The following is a 20,982-nucleotide window of genomic DNA, read 5'->3' as shown; positions in this document are numbered from 1 at the left end:
ACAATGTAAAGCCTTTCCCATACTGAAATTTATAAACGAAGGGAAAAAATAGTATATGTTATATAAATATTAGGAAAATGAAATATAATATATTATGTAAAAAAATAATATATTACTTGTATAATCTCTCTTTGTGGTGCCGCCTGAATTTGTCTTTGCCATTGATGGTTATTCAATTAGAACTATGGTAATATCGACATAATGCTCCAAATATTCTGAAGGGAGAAAGAGACGACCAAATACATGTTAGTTTTTTCCAATGCTTACCACATTGAAACCATCTAAATTTTGTTCACAATTTGTACACTACTTCATATATGAGCTATCAGTTAAACTGTGTATAGCTAAGCATGTATCAGTAGCCTACAATGTGAAATTATTGTTACCACTTGGAATTCTGAAACCATGACTGCGGTTCGTCTCCGTGATACCATCATCCTGTGTCTTTCGGAAGCTGAGTCTGACTCCAATGAAGATCAACAGAAAGCTTTGCAGACTCTGGTTTTCATCACCAAGGTCAGCCCCCAAAACAGGAACTTACTCGCACAAACAGATGGTGCCATCCCTATCTTTCTCACCCTATCTAAGTCATCCTCCCCAGTCATCCAGACTCTCTCTCTATCCATCCTCTTTAACCTCTCCCTAAATCCCAACCTAAAGCAGTCTCTTGCAGATATGGAAACCATTGATCACCTCAACTCCATAATTCTCTCCCCGGCCTGTTTGGAGTCGAGCAAAGTAGCAGCTTCTTTGATCTGCAGCCTGGCAATGCTAGACAAGAACAAGGCCAGGTTTGGAGTAGGGGGCACCATTCAATCGCTGGTGAAGTCGGTATCTGGACCTCGCGGTCCTGCTGCCCATCACCTCCTTAGTTCTCTGGCCGAGCTCGTGCAGTTCCATGGGAACTGCACTGTGGCTGTCCGATCAGGAGCTGTTCAGGTGCTGATTGGAATAGTGGAGAGTAGTGATTGTGAAGATCTAGCCGGAACTTCTCTTGCCATACTGGGACTCCTTGCTAGGTTTGAAGAAGGATTAAATGGTCTGAGAAAGATTGATCAGATTGTGAATACAATGTTGGAAGTGTTGAGAGGGAGGTGCATGTTGAGCAAGGAAGGTGCCGCTGAAATACTTATTCGCCTGTTTGAAGAAAGCGAGGGATGTGTGAGAGATGCTTTGAGGCTGCCGGAGTTCTCCTCTGTGCTGGCTGATCTCTCTGTCAGAGGATCAGGAAGAGCTCGAGAGAAGTCCGGTTTGCTGATGAAGAAGATGATGGAGGCCGACTTGGATTCCTATGTTGATGGGAACCCCATGTTTTACCAATGGTAGTTTATGGTCTGGTTTGGCTTGAGTCCATCTAGGGCTGGAGTTAGACATGGCCCCATTGATTTTTTTTGTTATCTTTAAAATCAGTGATTGGATACGATTGTTAAGTTTCAGCATGATTTATATAAAAGGGCTAGCACCGAGACTCTTGCTAATGTAGGGTCTGGAGAGGATTAGATGTACGTGGCCTTACTTACTTCCGCATGTGACGAGACTATTTCCTAACTAGTTGAACAATTAGTTGATTTCAAATGTCAATGTGAGTGTTGAAATGCATTTTCGAACCATGAAAAAAGAATTTCTTGCACCAGCATGGAAATGCAAGTCCCAAGTGAATGGAAATAGTATTATCTCTTATTATGTGAAATATGAATATGGAATTCAATGGTCTGTGATGACAAGGGTTGTTGACAAGAGGGAGAAGGGTAGAGAAATGATAAACCAGAATAGGGAACTGAGATGTGTCCATTAAATAACCTTCTAATAACCAATTACAGCAAAACCAAATAGGGATATATATATATATATATAGTAGCTTTTTGTTTTTACTGTTATGTTGATTTCTTTCTTCATTGTTTAGGCTGATTCTACAAAGAGGCTTGGGCTGTTTATGTGTATTTAGTGGTTATACATAGCTATGAACCTTGTGTGATGACAACTCTACTTTTGCCTAGAAATTTCAAACTCTACTGGTCCGTTTGGCATAAGCTTTGTTTTAGACGTTTTGTTTTTAGTTAACAGAAACAGTGTTTTTGCTGTAGGAGTATTTTAGAAAAAAATCGGAAGTACGTTTGGGAACGATGTTTTATTATGAAAATGTCATAAACAGAAACAGAAACATGCACAGTTATGGTTGTGGGCCATGAACAGTTGTTAAAACAAAAAAAAAAAAAAAACATCTTTTTGGTGTTTTGATTTTGAGCCACTGTTCACGAAGTGTCTTGGCACTGTGTAAAATAAAATAAGGTTACACCAAACAATTTTTTTTTTTGCCAAAATTGATACTGTAGCAACCCAAAAGCAGAAACAGTAAAAACAAAACATATGCCAAACAAGGCCTAAATGGTCCCTCCATTCTTGACTATCATTGACAATGCCCCTCTTGGAGATCCCAAAATTTTCACTTGCTTCACGGGACCATATCACATAATTATAGTATTCTTTTTCTTTTCTTTTCTTTTTTTTTGTTTTGTTTTTGTTTTTGTTTTTTTTTTTTTAACTCACATGGGCATTCCTCAGAAATCATGTTAACCATAAGTTTCACATGAAGACCTCAAAACAGTGAAATTTCCCAGCATTGCTTAATAAAAGTTTTATAACTAAAAGGAAATGTCCACCTCTTGTCCTCGGATGATTGAGGGGAAAAAGCAAGGGGAGAAAGAAATTGTGGTCATGAATTGCAGCTATTAACAAAAGTTTATCACTCAAAGCAAAAAGTTTTATCACTGAAAGGAAATGTCAACCTCTTGTACTGGAATGATTGGGGAAAAAACAAGGGCGGAGAGGAATTTTTGGTCATGAATTGCAGCTATATTGGAAGTTAAAAGCAAACATGTGCACACCCATTATCCGTAATATGTCTCTAGTGGGATTCAAACTCTCTACCTCCTTTGAAAGAAGAGATCATATTATTAGACTATCAATTCCCATTTGTCAGCCTAATATTGACAAAATGAAATGATTCATGGGATCATCTTTGTGTATGCTGATAGGAGTGATACATGGGATTGATTTCATGATATATTTTCCCATCAATTAAATGGCGATGGTTACTATATTTAAAAAATATCAATAATCGAAGAAGATGTAACCAACAGGACTAATGTTGTGGGATGTAAAGCATGGTTTGAACAATGTAAAACTTTGGTGTCATTCTTGTCATTTATGTTCTGTTTTTCTTTGCTTAATTTGTGCCTTTTTTCACCTCACTCCAATAAAAATCTGTTGATCAGATTTGTATCGATTCTAATTATTAACACCTTTGCCTCAATCAAATCCTCAATCCAAGATTAATATATATATATATATATATATATATATATATTGGGCCTTAATGTTGGGAATTGTGTCACATATTTCTAATTGCATAAAGTTTCTATTTTAGAGTTGTTATTTTTATCTAAAATGTACTATAATTCGTTCATTAGGAACTTGACATTCTCCCAATAGGAGCCAAAAGGAGGTTTGGGGGTTGAGAGTGTGTAGGGGATGCTTGTGGCTACTAAAGAGTTTGTTTTGTGATAAACTGATATTATGGAAGTGAATTGGGCTCTTATACTTGCCAAAAATTAAAAATTAAAAATTAAAAATTACAAATCATTAGGTACGTAATTCAGGATGTGTGCTATCGACATATCATAAAAAGTCATGTAATTAAATATGTCAATTTTATAATTACACGACTTTTTATGATTGCCAAAAATTAAAAATTAAATATTACAAATCATTAAGTACGTAGTTCGGGATGTGTGCTCTCGACTGATCACAAAAAGTCATGTAATTAAATATGTCAATTTATAATTGCACGACTTTTTATGATTGGAAGGTATTTCATGATTCCGGACTATGTAAGAGAAGGCAAGCTTAGGCCTGACAAGGCCAATATGCGTTCATAAGAGCTCACGGCTTCGAGAAATTATTAGATGCTTTGGATCCATAAACACTTGGTGGATCAAGTCAATTCAGACTCTTCGATTGAGAAAATAGCCCCACAAGAGTGTATTAATACAATATATTACAAAGAAATTTCAATAACGGTCTGGATTTAACTGGTCCACTACGTGTCAAATGGATCTGGACCATTTAATAATTTCTCGAAATTTCTTTGTAATTTATTAATACACTATTGTGGGACTATTTTCTCAATCTGACCGTCTAAATTTAACTAGTCCACAAAATATCAATAACTATCTAATAATCTCTCCATGGCTTCACATAATGCTAATGTTTAATGTACCAAATTGTTAGTTGAGCTTCTTCTAGTAAGTGAATTGTATTTATATGCATAAGCCAGTCCTAAGTCACATAAAACGAAACGAGAGCGAGAGCGAATTCGAAAGCAGAAGCGTCAAAGCGGTGAAATTATGTCACAAATAGGAGCAATGTGAGCTAAAGCGCGCGCAGAGCGTGAAAGCGAGAGTACGCTCGAAACGTGAGAGCGACACTCGTTGAGGAAGATTGTGCGACTTAGAGCCAGTCTTGGCATATGTTGAAAATAATATAAGTTGTATTTGTAATTTTAAAGAGTGTTTAATCATTTAATTAAATGCCAAGATTACTCCTTTGAATAGTGCTGCTTCTACTTTAATCAACTCTTCCAGACATTATATACACATATATTATATACATATATATTTGTCAATATTCTTGGAGATGTTCTAATGATGATTTGCACAAGCTTCATCCAGCGGCTTACAAATTTCATATATGTAAATTAAAAGCAAGCATACAATATTTTATTTTTATTTTTATTTTTCTATTTGTGTGTGTGTGTGTGTATGATGGGTGCCGAAAGTTTACAGCGGTCTAGATTTTGGGTCGCTATGTGTGAATATAAATGTATGGATGAGTATGCTTGCCACAAATTGAGACCTAGAACAAAACTTTAAAGAAGGTTCTTTTCATATTTAATATATTAATAGAAATAGATAGTATTAAGCAACTCTGTATTGTACAATTTTTTATCAACTAACTTATAAAAAGGATTAGTTCTAGAGAGAAGAAAATATAATAACAAAAAAAATTTACAAGAAAAAGAAAAGATGTAGAAGAGTTGTTCAAACTTCAAAGTAAAGTTTATCATATTATGGTAGTTGGAGAGTGTACCCTTTAAATTCAAAATCTATTTTTTTTTAAATACACCCTCGGGGAAGAATTCAATATATATATATATATATATATATATATCATTATCGATAAGAGGAATAATCTTATCGTTACATTAAGATTTGTTTTCAATTTTACAATACAATCAAATACTACTTGAGTTATTGGTATCTCCTCAACCTTTTGAGACTGAAATCTTAATAAAACAAGTGGGGTGTATAACATTAGTGTTTATTTTCTACAAAAAAAATTATAAATTGTTTGACTATATTTCTTAAACAATGCGACAAAAAGCTTTATGAGAATCAGAATATATATATGCATACATATATTTTTTAAAATGTTTTTGGTACATCACAATCTTACCAATGATGAATTTTTTATTTTTTTATTTTAAAAAAAGGTATTTATTCTGCTTAGTTGGAAGGCAATGCTATCCCTCCACCAAAAGAATGAACAAAAATAAAATGAGGACAAAAATGCATGGATAAGGATTTTATTTTTATTTTTTATGAGTGAATCAACTTAAAAATCTATTCATGTCAAGCCAATCATATTAGAATATGAATATTCGTAATATTAATTACTCTTATCTTGAGTATTTTGTTTTTTAGTACAATGTCCACTAATAGAATAAGTATATATATTCCTTCGTCATCGGTTTTCTTTTCCATTTTTCAAAAGAAAGAAAGATCTACTCTAAGAAAATCTTCTTTAAATCAACCGAGCTCCTCTCTTAATTCTCAATTAGCATCATTAATATCAAGAAAAAGAAAATAGAATCAGTATATACTGATTTAGAAAAACTATAATGAGGCACTTAGTTTTTTTTTTTTTTTGAAAGATAACAATAGAAGAATTATATTGTCAAAATTTCGTATCAAAATTTATTTATAGTAAATCGTGTGTTTTAATTAATCAAAATTTTATACACTCTTTCTTTTTAAGTTCTGATCGTCCTAATTAAACCTCAAAATTTTTGAACAACATATCATTTGAGAACATGAAATACTCATAGTCTCAAAAAATGAACAACATCCCTCAATCATATCATTCATATCATATGTCATCATTCTTAAAGGTGCATATATATATATATATATATATATATATATGTATGTATATCTCTGTGTGTGTGTAATAATATTCTACTTAGTCTTGCGTATGAGCTCATTAATCTTTTCCTAATCTACCATTATGTGTAATGTTAGCTGGGTTAGTACTTAACAAGCTAGTGGGGAAGTTCTCCACTCCTATGTCACGTGACTCCCAACATAGCTAGACTAATATCCACATTAGCACAAAATGCAGTAATCGACTGGCATAATCTGGCACTCAATGATGAATTTGAATTAATTGAAACCTCGTGAAAGCCTTAAATTATCTTCGTAAAAGTAGATGTGATGGGAGAAATCATTTAAAAATTTCACAAATTGCCCGACATATTGCACAAAATCATCTAAATTTTATCAAGAATCTCGATTTCAACCGTTGTTAGTAAATAATATAATTCAAATTAAAGTGTTTAGACTCTTTGATTAAAGAATTGGCATCTAGATGTAGTACATAGTTTAGTGGTGTAATTAAGATCTTCAGGCAGACAAAGGAGTGTTCTTGTCCTACTACGTGTTTATTCGAGTGGTAGACTGGTAAACATTTTATAATATTAAATTAAAGATTTTAATAATGTAACTATGATTCTCCACTTATTTAGTGTGGGGTACGGAAAGAGTTGACAGATCAAAGTGATGTCACAAAGTTGTATGGACACAATTATTTTATTTTATGTTTAGCTTTTAAGTGAAAATTGATGATTCTTATAAAGTATAAGGAGGTGTTTTCACGGTCAATTTGTGAGTGTTTCGTATTTTCTCAACTTTTAAGAATGGGAATAAAACCATGTATAAAGAAGTTTGGAATATATTTAGTTTTTAACTTTAAAAATAATTTTCAGAAACTTAAAAAATACAAAATAATTTTTATAGAATTATAAAAAACTGTCATCTGAAAACATATTTTTTTATAACTGAATTTTCATAAAATAGTTTTCAAAAAACTAAATCAAGCAGAATTACTGTTATACAAATTTATTTTTAGAGAAATTCCCTTAGAATTTTAGGATTTCCCTATATTTTTTCTTATAAACAATATCACGTGGATAAAATGAAGGGTAAATTACATACTGGTAATCTTTTTAGTGTCTATTATTTTGGCATCTTTTGAGATTTGATGTGTGCTCAAGGATTACCCTTTAGCGTTTTCTTTTCATTAAACTTGTTGACAAAATTTTATAAAATGATAATTTTATTCTTTTTTTTTCGTATAAAATGTAATATAATTACATTATTATAATATAAAGACATTATTGACTTTTCACACTCAAAGTCACTTTTCGACCTTCCAACGAACGAATTTATGAAAAATAAAAGTAAAAAACAATAAACGTTCTACCTATGTATAATTTGTTCAAAACTCAAAAAAGATTAGTGTATTTGTTCCCAAGAAAAAAAGGATAGTGTGTATATCCTACTTAAAAATATTATTACTTTAAAAATTATGAATTTCACTACTATAAACTATCACTTTAAACGGTGAGCGTCATTATTTTTATCGAAAAGATAGAAGGTTCGTATTATATAAAGATACATAATTGTGCATGCACAAGTATAATAAGATAAGGGTGATTAGGAAAAACATTTGTGGTGTGACATTGGAGTCAAAAAAAAATCATTGCTTGGCACATTAATAAAAATGGAACCAATAGATGTGCTCAATGTCAACAAAATGACAACAAAGAGTAGGTGAAAATTTACATCACAATAATTGGTATAAAGTAAAACCAAGTAATGCACACTCAATCAAATGATATACTTAAAATGAAGCACTTTAATTCACGACAAGAAGTCATGGCTTGACCAGTTAATCTGTCTTGTGAACACTAAAACCAAAAGTTAGGGTTCACACTTCACATCCATAACAAAAGTTGCTGGAATTTGAAGAAGACGACAAATTTGAAAATCCCATTATTCTTTTTTTTCATAATTCATACCCTTCAAAACAAAACATCTCTTGTTCCCTTGTCACACATTACTTTATAGTGTTAAATAACAAAAATACCCTTTCATATTTTTTATTCTTTAACCTATATATTCACATTTTTTAATTTTTTTGTCTTTTTTCTCCAACTGGCTCATGTCTATCAAACTAGTATCTATCCATGCTGTGATAATATGACAACTATGTGGTGCAATGCGAAGTGTGTTATTCTTGGATCAATCCATGTCAAGTGACAAAACAAATTAATGAGAAAAATAAAATAAAATGAACATGAATATTGTTTCATAGTGATGTTGGTCAATTAGCATCATAAATTCTTCTTTGTAAATATTCTTTTATCTACATAGCACGAGTGTTACATGCTTGAAAATGATGGCTGCATTTAAATAATTTTCCATTAATATTTTTTTTTTCTTTTTTCTATGGAATCATAGAACATACTTTCAAGGAATGTTGAAAATGAATGTTATTTTGAATATAAAGAGACGAGTCAGATCAAAACGAACCTAGAATGGTACTTTTAGAAATAATTTTATAAAAATTAAATATAATAGAACAAATAACTTGTAACAGAAAAATAATAATAAATAATAAAAATAATAATAATAACTGGATTTTTTTATAAATTTGAATGGGATCCTAGGTTTATTACGAAGAAAGCTATATATATATATATATATTTTAAACGAATTTAGTGGTGCTTTGTGGAAAGATACTCCTATCGCATCGCCCACTAGTGGTGGTAGTCAGCATTCTAATAGCTAGGTTAGTCATGTCTTGGGTAGATTTAAACTGAATACCGATAATGCCTATCATAAGTTAACTAGTTATAATGGAGAAGGTTTGGTGCTCCATAATCGTCATGGAAGAGCTGTCAAGTGGCGCTACAGTGTTTCATTGAGACATCGCAGAGGTTGAAGAGGCTTTAGTGCTCTGGGATGATATGGAACTTCTTGGTCAGTGGAGGTATTCAATTGTGCATATTGAGTGTGACAATTAGTGGTTAGCCTCACTTATCATCATTCAAGATATTAAGTGGTAGTCAGCATTCTAATAGCTAAGTTAGTCTTGCTCTGGGTAGATTTAAACTGAATACCGATGCTACCTTTCATAAGATAACTGGTTATAGTAGAGAATGTTTGGTGCTTCGTAATCATCATGAAAAAAGTTAAGATGGTTACACTGTTTCATCAAGACGTCAGCAACGCAGAGGTTGGAAAGGCTTTAGTGGTTAGTGGGGGCATTCAACTGTGCATGTTGAGTGTGATTACTATTCAGTAGTTAGCCTCACTCTTTATCATTCAAGATATTCAGTTTTTGATTGATTAAAAACCGGCGTTTAAGTTGATTTGGTGCCAAAGATTATGTAACAGAGTTGCACATAAGATGGTTAAATGGGCTATAAGACAAATGATACGTGATTTGTAATAGCATTCGTGGCTGTTGAAAATAATTCATGGGGATCTTCCTTCTATTTTTTTTTGCCTTATATCTTTATATTGTGAAATGACAAAAATACCCTTCCACCTTATCATATTTTAGCCCATGGATTAACCTATTACCTTTAGCTTTTCTCTTCAATGGATGGTGTGTTTTTTATTTTCAATGTATGTTGTCATAACATGATACAACTTGGTGCACTGAAGCGCATCTTCGTAACAAAAATAATTAATGAAAAAATGAAACGAAAAATTAAACATTTTCACCTTATAAAGAATTTCTTTAGTTTATGTCTTCACTTAGTTTCCTTCATCTTTTCTTTTCGAACGTTGATGCATGTAGTCGTGATATGGCCACTTGTAGTGCAATACCAAGTGATATTCTTATCATTAACACTTGTTCGATTGATAGACCCTTCGCGATAAAAGATATTAAAAAAACAAAAAAAAATGGAATGAGCATATATGTTCTTCGCCATAAACAATTTTAAAAAATAAAATAAAAATGGAATGAGCATATATGTCTCAAGTGCAATGTTAGTGACATAGGACAATTAACATCATAGATTCTTGACATGGACAAATTGAAAGTTATAGGCCCCATGTAAATATTCTTTCATTCAAATGAGCAAAACGACATAATAAGAATGTCACATGCTCAAATATGATTATCACATTATCTAAAATTCTTTCTTAATTTCATATATGAATAATGCATGAATGTATGTTTTTTTCAGGAATATCCGTAGCACAAGGCACATTTTTGGAGGGTAAAATGGGAATTCGATCATTAGTTTGTAAAACTACATTATCCTATTTTCACATAGTACTTTTAAATTGGCCTTACTCAATTAATAATGTTAAACCACAAATAGAGTTAAAACTTATTTAATTTATCACTCAGAAAAAGTCCTATATATTTAAAAAAACAGATTTGAAATATTTATGAAAGACAATTATGTGAAAATATGAATTTTTTTAAAATATGTCAACCAAATTTAGAGCATGTTCGTCATTTTTTTTATTTATATTTCAAGATTTGTATACCTTTTTTGGTTTAACTTTATGTCTCTGTACTGCCTTTTTGGCTTGGTCTTTGAGCCTTTGAATGATAATAATTAAAAAAAAAAGAAAAAGAAAAGTTCATACTCCCAATTTTAGTTTAAACGTAGTAATATCTTCAACTATGAAGGGCATTTTCGTCACATAATAACAGTTGTAAGAAAATGACCAATTTTGGACTTTCAAACTTCGTTGTATTCTCTAGGGACCAGCCTGAAGTCTGAACAAAGAAAACGAAGTGGAGAGAGAAAAGTCGAAAGGAGGGAGAGAGAGAGTGAGAGAGAGGAAAGTGAAAAAGGCCACATGCTTTTGGATTTGTTTCAACTCTAGAACCCTAAGTCCAGGTTGGTGAAAAAAGCTAAAACCCCACTTCTCTTTCTCACCTCTAAATTCAATACTATTATTTCCATATACATCAGATCTTTATTACATCTGCAAGTTGATTTAAACTTGTTTTTACTCCATTTATCATGTAAAGTTTGAAACTTTGAGATTTTGTGGTTAATGGGTACCCATCAATCATATAATATATATATTTATATATTAAATTAAGCAGAAATATGTGTGTAGAAATTAGGCAGAAATTACACATGGATATATTTGTATATTGGGTTTGAAAATGTCTCTTCTTTTTACTGGTTTTTTTACTGGTCTTGGTGAGATTCTTGGGTAGTTGTAGTTGAAGTTGGAATGCTTTACTTTGGTCACTGTCCATAAGCATATATTCTCTCCATATGCTTTGCAAAACCAGTGACTATCTGGGTAGGGTGGCTCATGTCTCATTTACATTGATGTGCTTTGATCTATTGTGGATTCTTTGCTCATAAAGAGTTATTGCTTTTTCTTTCTTTTTGGTCTTTTTTTATCTCTCATTTTCTTGTGTGTGTCTCTTTCTGATTAACTTTTTGGTAGTTTCATGCATAAGTAGTTGATTTGAATCTCCCAAAATGGGTATAAATAGATATGCTCAATTGGATGTTATTCATTGCAGGAGCTCATCTTAATCATTGCAACTAGAGGTCAGCATAGTGTAATTATTCGGGCAAGAAATGAGCTTCAATAGCTCTAGTGTAGGTTCTGGTTAGTCTTCTTCCTGTTCCTGCGTCTCCTTTAAATTGGTATATATGAAATGTGAATGTGTGTCGATTCATAGTAACACTCCGGTTCTTGTTAGTTAGCTCACCATTTGACCTAATGAATTGTATTTTGGGCCTTGTGACTGCAATGTCTCAGGTAGTAGAACTTCTACAAGGACATTTGAATTTGGAAGGACCCATGTGGTCAGGCCCAAAGGGAAACACCAAGCCACCATAGTTTGGTTACATGGCCTTGGTGATAAGGGCTCAAGGTAATAACGCTTATCCTTCATTGGCATTGTACTCTCTGTTATTAAAAATTGTTGGGCTATAAATTAAAGTGGTGCTTTAAGATGATCTTATGTTTGTTGAACTGGAAGTCATAATTGAATTTGTTTTTTAAGCCATAAATAGTTATATACAAAGCGAAAGTATCATGATTTGGCTTACATATGCTTTTCATTGATGTTCTTGATACAGAATTTGTGAGAAGGGACTGTGTACTCGATTGTGGGGGTGTTAATAATTAGCATCATTGTATATGTTTCCTTCTTTATAAGCAACATATAGCAGAATCAGATTCCTTTTCCTTTATTATTAAAACAGGCCTCCTATTATTGTGTGAAAATTCAATAATGGGAGGAAGGGTGTAAGAGAATGTCAATATTTTGCCCTGTTCTCATGGAGCAGTTTGATGTTAATTAATTCTTGAATTCTAGCCTTTTCTAGAAGATTATCATTTTAAATGATTTGATGGTAGAGAGCGATGGTACCATGAAATGTATATAACATGTTTAGTTGTCGTTTTCTTCTATCTCCCTTCCTGATTCTGAGGTATGTTGGGGCAGCCGCGAGTCTGAAAACTATATATGTCATAGGGGACCACTTGTTCACTACCTTGATTGACCTTTCAACTGGGGAAACAAAAAATAATACTAGGTTATGTAAATGGTATTCATTTTTCTAAAATATAATGAAGCTTTTATATTAAAACTGAGGTTTAATTTGATCTTGCTATGTACTATCTGGACATTTATATAGTGTAATTTTGTTTGTTTCCACTGTTATTTCTAAATCATGGTCTCAACTTTGAGGGTGGTCCCTAAGCTAGATAGAATAACATGGAAAAAGTGGGTGTTTTTAAGTCATATTATAAAGGTCTTCAAATTTCTTGTGGAGTGCTGACTACACTATTGGGTTCTCAATTTCGATAATTTAGCATCTTCCCCACTTGATTGTGTAATTAAAAGGTAGCCATAGATATTAAATTTGACATCCTTGTTCTTTAATTGGCTTTGCAGCTGGTCCCAGCTCTTGGAGACCCTTCCTCTTCCAAATGTAAGGGATTAGTATATAGTGTTAAGTCATTTAATATCTTCTATATGCATTCAGATGCAACATGCAGTTCTCGTTTCCTACTCCAAGTTGTTGCGTTATTGCTGATTCTGCCATCTCTTTCTACTAATTCCATGATGCAGATTAAGTGGATTTGCCCAACTGCTCCTACACGGCCAGTAGCTATATTTGGTGGATTCCCTTGCACTGCTTGTGAGATTTTATTGCCTTGGAAGCTTGCTTTATTTTCTTTGGTTCAAAACCACCTTAACATAAGAAGCTATTGGGTGTTAATGTCTTGTCTCAACAATTTGATATAACAGTGCATGTTTTTCCTGCTATTAATATATGAATAAAATTCTACTTCAATATCAGGGTTTGATGTGGGTGATATTTCAGAAGATGCTCCTGATGATTTGGAAGGGCTAGATGCTTCAGCAGCACATGTTGCAAATCTTTTGTCAACAGAGCCTGCTGATAGTAAGTTTCCCCTTCGTAGCTTCCAGAACACACTCATGCACACATATGCATGATAAAGCAGTTCATCATAAGATATGAGTAAATTGCTTCATGAGAAAGAAAGAGGAAACCAAACAGTTTTGAGGATATTTGGGAGCTTTGTCGAGTGTTTCTGCAACTTCTAAGTTTCTTTCTAAAATAAGGTCAAAATCGTTCCATTTATCTATCTAAACTCCTGAAAGAAGTTTCGGTTTTCCATGTTGCTGTCGTTATTTAACTAACAGTGGTGAGCCATGCTCCTGGTTTCTGCAAAAAGTCTCATTTTGGTTTTATTCATGTTTCATTTACTCAATTTTACCCAATACTATGTTTCGCAACAGGTGAAGGCATCCCTCTATGGCTTTTAGATTTTCTATTCTACCAATAAGTCTGATCTATGCCCTTATGGAAGTGGATTCATATTAGGTTTGGGACCCGTTTGAGCTAAACTGATTATTATATATACATAAGAAGGTACTGAACTTAAAAATCATCCTCAAAAGAGGCCATCTCCATCTATGGATTCCGGAGAAAGATTGGTAGATGCATGATTGGTATCAAGATAAGGCATGACTTGCCCTGGAGACTCGCCCTAGCTTAGCATCATCTATATATTTTGGTATTGTGGACCTATAGACTGTGTTGTCCATGGAAATTTCGTAAGTTTATTGCATTTACATTGAATTTGAACTAGCTTCCGTTTTTTCATATTGATATTGTTGGTTAAACGCAATAAAGATTTTGGATGAGAAAAGAACTGCAAGCACACTACATAGGAAGAAAAGGATGTTACAAATGCAGAAAAAGCCCCATTCTTTGTGAGCTTATTAGACTTAGATTAGTCTTTTTGGTTCTCAGTGGTTACTGGTTGCTATAACAAGGGCTCTTTAAGATTCTGATAGAAGATCTCTCTCAATATGTTTTTTAGTTGTTACTTTGGTGACTTCTCCATATCACGTCTGTGTGTTGAATCCTAAAATTATATGGGTTAATTTCACCTACACCCCTTGACGTTTGCCTATATTTCACTTACACCCCCTCTACGTTTTAATATTCCAACTACCTCCCTTAAGGTTTTGGTTTATGTAGCAAATTACCCCCTGCCGTTAAGCAATTAACGGTGTTAGCATGAACAAATCGGTACAAGGTCAATTTTGCCCTTCCAAAACTTGAAATGACATTTTTAACCTCATTGACCAATGCAAATTTACAAAATCACCCTTAACTGATTATTGCTTAAACCTCTCTTCGATTCTTCTGTTGGTGGCAGTACTGTTCGGCGGGGATGAAATGTCCGGCTAGCCCATCGCCGTTCAGCCTCAAGCAGCCCATCTCCGCGAGTCAACCATGGGCGAACTAGCCCATCGCCGTTCAGCCCACCTTGCTCGCCGGTCCTGTCCACCATCCGAGCTCGTCCCCGCTGCCGTTGCTTCATCTGAACCGCCGCCGAGTCATCCATGGCCGAACCAGCCCGCCGATTTTCGATTTGATCCCTTAACCCCATCCCGGAAGAAATTCATTTGTACTTTGAGAAAGCATTGGCAGAAAGATTTGATAGGTTTTGTCGTCCACAATGACACCTGTGCCCCATTGTTCCAATTTGACACCAATCATCATGTCAGTATTACACCAAGAATTGACAAGCAAGTATAGGAATGTTTTAAAGCATGAGATTATACCCCAGTAAGTCCATTAGCTAGAAAGCACAGTCAGCTCGGAAACCCAAGCTTTAGGAATTCAAATATCCCTTTCGCCCTATTGAGTTGAGCGAAGTGACCCAGAAATTCATCACCGTCGGCATCTTCCTTGCTCACCACCGGCGATTCCAACAAACGGTGGTAGGAGGAGCTCATTTCTTCTTTATTCCACTCTCAGTTTCTTGAGTTTTCTCTTCTGGGTTTTTATTTTCTTTCTCTAAGCTCTAAATTTCATTTATTTTAGTTGTTTTTCTTTCTGGGTTGCTTCTCTTTTTCTTCTAGGCTTCTAATTTTAGTGAAGAACCTCTCACCAGTTTTGAATTAAAAACACTAATAAATTATTGAGTCACGGACTCACGGCTTACTGGTGATACATACATGCATGCATATATATATGGGTCAGGGTGGTGTTGTTTCAGGAGGAAGAATGAAGGGCAATGAAACAATATATATATATATATATATATATATATATATATATATATATATATATATATATTTCCTTATTATGTTAAGAGGTAGTGGCTATCTTTGTATAAGTATTATCCATAAGTAAATGTTGGTAAACTTGTGTTTGTGTGTAGAGAGAGAGAGAAATGTGTTTGTGAGTAGAGAGAGAGAAATTGAGGGTGTTTATGTCTTTTTATTTAAGTTATAAATTTTAATATATAATTTATGGGTAGAAAAGTAAAATCACACATTTCTGTTAGGAAATTAGACGGTGGTTATTAACAGGGGGTGTAGGTGAAATTATGAAACGTAGAAGGGGTGTAAGTGGAATATAGGCAAACGTCAGGGGGTGTAAGTGGAATTAACCCTAATTATATTTAAACAGTATAAATTGGTTCATATTTAATCAGATGTCCCAACCCTCATAGATTAAATTCGTGATTGGTTAATATCCTAATCATCATCACCCTTGCATAAGCTTTGTCGCTTACCTTCTAAACCAACAACTCTTCCTCTTTTAATAGGTGCATCATCGGGGCTACGTTGAATATGATCATACCACCTAAATCTACTTTCCCTAATTTTATCATTTATAGATGCTACACCTAATGTTCCCCTCACATGTTCATTATTTATCTTATCTCTTCTATTGATTCCTATCATCCAATGTAACATCCTCATTTCCGCTACATGAATGTGTTGTATTTGTGTCTTTTTCAATGCCCACACATACAATATTACCGGCCTAATAATCGTTCTGTAGATTTTTCCTTTTAATTTATTTGGTATTTATTTGTCACAAAGGATACCACTAGCTTGCTTCTATTTTGTCCAAAAGGGCAAACCCAATGCAAGATGCTCCCACCATTGCAGGGTCTAGGGAGAGTTAGATGTACGCAGTCTTACCCCCACATACGTAGGGCGAGACTTGGTGCAACAGTAAGCAACATTGTTGAGACTTCAAACATAATAATTCATTCTCATGTATTGGTTGAGTGTGTACGCAACCTTGTTGAGACTTTAGACATAATAATTCTACAAAATCAAGATCCTCATATGGTTGTTAAAGTGTTACAACCAAATAATGAATTTTTCTGAATTGCTACCATCTGCTCCTCCTTTATTGATTCTTTCTTCTACGGTTTTCTAACTGGGGGAGTTATTATAAAGCAAATTAATAATTAGTTGCTTTTAAAGTTCTTCAACATGCATTCTTTTTTCCTTCTCTTACCATTCATTTTTTTCTTTCTTTCTTTCTTTCTTTTTTTTTTTTTTTTTAATTGTCCTTTTCTCTTCAATTGTGCACATATACATGTATGTGTGTGCGTGTGTAGATTGATAAGATTTTTCTCTTAGGAGTACTTTACTGTTCTCTCTTTTGACATACTCTAGCAATTTCCCCCTTTTCTCCATAATGTTTCTGGGATATCACTGACCTTATCAGCCGAAGTGGTCAACCTGTCATTGTTAGCAGAGAATATAAACTTGCTATTATAGTCCTCCATCAGTTGCCACAGTTTTAAGATTAAAAATAAAATGGAGGAGGGATAAATGGCAATTTCACCACAATAACAAGTTACCAACCTTGGGAATCAGTGATACATTAGGAACTTGGACTTTCTAACTTGTCTGTAGTTTATTTATTTATTGTTTTCTTATTTACATATCATGAACACCTGAGCACATCATGAATATGCAAACATGTTTTTAACATGCACAAGATGAACTAAGACTGTTGTGTTGTAAGGGTATTGCACCTGCTCCATAACATTGAAAAAATTGTCACTATTATACAGTCAAACTAGGCGTTGGGGGTTTCAGTATGGGTGCTGCAACAGCCCTCTATTCTGCTACAAGCCGTGTTTTGGGGCAATATGGGAATGGAAATCCATACCTGGTTAACCTAAGCGCAATCGTTGGTCTGAGTGGGTGGCTTCCTTGTTCAAGGTTTGGCTTCAGTCCTATGCACATTACACTCACCTATACATCAACCTACTTTTATGTGGCTAAGCATTTGATTCCACTCAGCAGCTATTTTTTGTTTGTTTTTCAGGACTTTGAAAAACCGAATAGAAAGATCACAAGAGGCTGCAAGGCGCGCAGCATCTTTGCCCATTTTGCTCTGCCATGGTTTAGGTATAATATATATCTATATATATATATATACACACACACACACACACATTTTACATGGTCTATTTCCTTTTTGGCATTTATTTGATTATTGCTTGAACATTTACTTCTAGCAGTAAATTCATGTAAAAGAGCCTGCAGGATATTCATTTATGAGTTCTATATCATCTTTTGACTTTTGACTCAAAATGTCTCCTTTCAGTTAGGCATGACTATAACAAGCTTTTGCTGGTTGTGTTCGATTGCTCTAAATACATATAAATCTATAAAAAAATCCTCAGCATGAAATTTTGAAATCTAATTGATGCTAGCATAATTGAGGCCATTACAATAACTCTAAAATATTATAAAAATGAATTCGCTGGTCACTTATTCTCCCATATCCGTGGTTATCTCATCTTAAGAGTAGAAATGACCAATTCAAAAAGCGTCACATAAAATTTTGCTTGCTCGCGTGCACCCACCCACTCACCTTCTAGGTGCCATCCCTCGAACAGTTGGACCCTTGTATGTTCTCGTTATGGATGTGTCTGACACATTTTGCCACACCTATCTCAACTTTCACGTTAAACCACATTCATCTTTGTGTATTTCGATTATGTGGAAGTTTTCTTAACATTCTAGTCCATATTATTTACTCAAGTGTTCTTCCTGATTCGTCCAGCCTCTCCGCGTAGATCACCTATACGAGAGAAAAATTATAATGCCTACATATTTTGAAACTCAGTCTAATCACCCTGTATGACAGAATAAAATGCCACTAATATTTCTTAAAACTCAATTTAGGCTTGTTGCATTGGCTTCTGTTGGCACTTGGCACTCATGATCCGGAAAATGCTTTTGCTTTTAACCTCTTTTGATATGAACATTCAAATTTAACCTCTTATGTATTTTAGATCTTCAAGTTCAGTGACTATAGGCTATCAGATGCAAAGTTTTATATAAATACTGTGGCTCCGAACACCAAAAACTAAACAAAATTACAAAAATTACATAAAGAGATACAAAATCATGATATTCTAAGCTCTAAATCAGTGGCTAAATTCCAGCATTAATAAAACATATTCCACTGCTGATATAGTTGGAAAGGCTTCTCCTATTACGTTGTTGAATTACGATAATAGCCAGAGAGGACTCATCATACCAAACCGTGGTTGCCCCCCTTGAAGAAAGTTCCGACTCTGCCACTGCATATAGCGTGGAAAGCACTGCTCTAAGAAAGCCTGCTAGGGTTTGTTTACATTTTACGATTTGAAGGTTAGTGCAGTCTTTGTTAATGTCAGTTTGCTAAGCCCCCCAACCATTGGCGTTCTGACAATCATTGAAGGAGAGTTCACATTTGTAGGGGCACCACACTGCACTAGTAAGGTCTTGAATTATCTCACAATGTGAAGCATCAAGCCAAACTCTTACCTCTGTAACCAAGGCTTGCCTCTTTTAGGCTGCTGCTTCTAAAGCAAGAGATTCGCAAATGCTACATTAACAGAACTTGGGAAGCTCTTAGGTTATGATAGTTGGCTAAGTTGGCTTTTATGAATCATAACTTCCACATTTTGCACATTATGTCCGGTATGGGGCTCTTGGAATAGAAAGCTTTCGTTTGAAGAAAAGTAATTATTGTTTTTTCAGGCAGGCAAGGTCCATACCAAGTCACAAACCTGTGAAACTACAGTGTCTTATCCACTTAAAGGGGGAAACCAGGAGAAGCTTTTCTCCAGTGTTGCAGACAAGTGCACTAAAAGTGTTCTATTTTGTCTCACAAGTACAAAAGCGATTCATATCGTTGTAGTTTATGATTGTCCATATCTGAGAATGGGTCCTATTTGGATTTTGCAAGAAAATTAAGGAACATACACAAAATGCTTCCACCAGAGCACGAATCCATATTGTATACATGTAACAAGATGTTTCTGTCCCAAACATGATAGAAAAAAAAACTGCCAAAACCCTTGACGATAGACAAACAAAAAAATAACAGGCGAATTATATGAAACATTATCTAATCCAGTCATTTGCACTTTAATCTCTCATTGCATGCTTTTGTATTGCCAAGGAGGCCGATTTGCAGTGTTTCTGTTTTGTGCCTTACGACAACCATGAAATACAAGTTATACAATATAGTATCTAAACATGTAATCCATTTGTTGTTTTTCTTTTCCAGTTGATGAAGTAGTAGCATATAATCATGGAGAGAAATCTGCACAAACCTTGAGTTCAGCTGGATTCCGAAATCTAACATTTAGAAGCTATGATGGGTATGTAATTGCATTTTGGCTTTCATCAAGGACCGTTATATTAAGTTGTTCACAACAGAAATTTGTTGAATGTTTGGTGCTGTTATGCAGGCTTGGGCATTACACTGTTCCTGAAGAGACTCAGGAGGTTTGCAGTTGGCTCACTGCAATGTTGGGGCTCGAGGGGTCCCGGTCATAATTGTGGAAATAGTTGGTGAGGAAGCATGGGGGTATACACAAGAGGAAAAACATAAATATATCTCTAGGGAGTAGAGGGGCAACTTTAGATTAGGTGGTACCATGGGGTATATGGTATACTTGCATTGTTCAACCTATCTTTCAGTCTTGGTCTTGTCTTTCCTAAAATAAACTTGTTTGACTATGGGTCACTCCTATCTGGTTTTGTTATTAGAGAAATCTGTCTTTTTTCTTTTCCTTTTTCCCCATAAAAGGGTGGTGGCGTTGGGTTCTTAATTTTCCTTCTTTTGGGCGATGGTGTAACGGGAAATTAGCCACTTCGTTGGGAAATGGATGTACTTTGAGATGCATTTCTAAAGTGCTATATCTTGCTTGGTTCATTTCTTTTACCTACATTGTCACCATTGCATCTTTCAAGTAGGGCAAGACTTTTTTTTATTTTTACCTTGAAGCCAACTTGATTTGGGTGTTAATGGACCAAATGAAATCTAATTAGTGAAAGGGAAAAACGCTTCACAAGGTTAACTTGCAGAAAGGGCTGATAATTGGAATAATTACCTTAAATTCTAGCCTGCAATTTAGGCTTGAGTTCAAGCTCTGAATCATTGTGTCCAGGTTAAGCATGGGTTTCCCTCAGGCTCATAGCTCAGTAAAA

The 20,982-nt window shown here is 34.3% G+C and overlaps 2 protein-coding genes across 4 annotated transcripts; both read left to right on the top strand.

Moving 5' to 3' along the window:
- The first annotated feature begins 405 nt into the window (after positions 1 to 405).
- On the top strand, positions 406 to 1,326 carry LOC132281374 (U-box domain-containing protein 14-like). The gene has a single exon (XM_059783085.1). The coding sequence runs from the start codon at positions 406 to 408 to the stop codon at positions 1,324 to 1,326; it is 921 nt and encodes a 306-aa protein (XP_059639068.1).
- A 9,584-nt stretch (positions 1,327 to 10,910) lies between these two features.
- On the top strand, positions 10,911 to 20,716 carry LOC132282843 (uncharacterized). 3 transcript variants are annotated; one of them, XM_059784649.1, is made up of 10 exons: positions 10,911 to 11,050; positions 11,698 to 11,786; positions 11,940 to 12,054; positions 13,084 to 13,120; positions 13,261 to 13,330; positions 13,493 to 13,597; positions 17,559 to 17,709; positions 17,816 to 17,898; positions 20,057 to 20,150; positions 20,241 to 20,716. In XM_059784649.1, the coding sequence occupies exons 2-10, from the start codon at positions 11,756 to 11,758 to the stop codon at positions 20,326 to 20,328; spliced, it is 774 nt and encodes a 257-aa protein (XP_059640632.1). In that variant the 5' UTR covers positions 10,911 to 11,050; positions 11,698 to 11,755; the 3' UTR covers positions 20,329 to 20,716. The 3 variants fall into 3 exon arrangements, with proteins under 3 accessions (XP_059640632.1, XP_059640634.1, XP_059640633.1); XM_059784651.1 differs by lacking the exon at positions 10,911 to 11,050 and adding an exon at positions 11,100 to 11,178; XM_059784650.1 differs by lacking the exon at positions 10,911 to 11,050 and adding an exon at positions 11,212 to 11,468.
- Positions 20,717 to 20,982: the final 266 nt, after the last annotated feature.

The sequence above is a fragment of the Cornus florida genome, unplaced genomic scaffold (assembly GCF_030987335.1).
Source record: "Cornus florida cultivar Cherokee Brave unplaced genomic scaffold, ASM3098733v1 CherokeeBrave_3.0.0_Hap2_Chr11, whole genome shotgun sequence".
Classification (NCBI taxonomy): domain Eukaryota; kingdom Viridiplantae; phylum Streptophyta; class Magnoliopsida; order Cornales; family Cornaceae; genus Cornus; species Cornus florida.
Note: the sequence above shows the minus strand (reverse complement) of the source record. Positions and strands in the feature narration are given on the sequence as shown.

Excerpts from the sequence above, each read along its gene's own strand:
- LOC132281374 (XM_059783085.1), top strand. The coding sequence starts at position 406 with ATGACTGCGGTTCGTCTCCGTGATACCATCATCCTGTGTCTTTCGGAA.
- LOC132282843 (XM_059784649.1), top strand. The coding sequence starts at position 11,756 with ATGAGCTTCAATAGCTCTAGTGTAGGTTCTG. Across the intron at positions 13,598-17,558 it reads GTCAACAGAGCCTGCTGATA|TCAAACTAGGCGTTGGGGGT; the intron begins GTAAGTTTCCCC and ends ACTATTATACAG. Across the intron at positions 17,899-20,056 it reads TTTGCTCTGCCATGGTTTAG|TTGATGAAGTAGTAGCATAT; the intron begins GTATAATATATA and ends TTTCTTTTCCAG.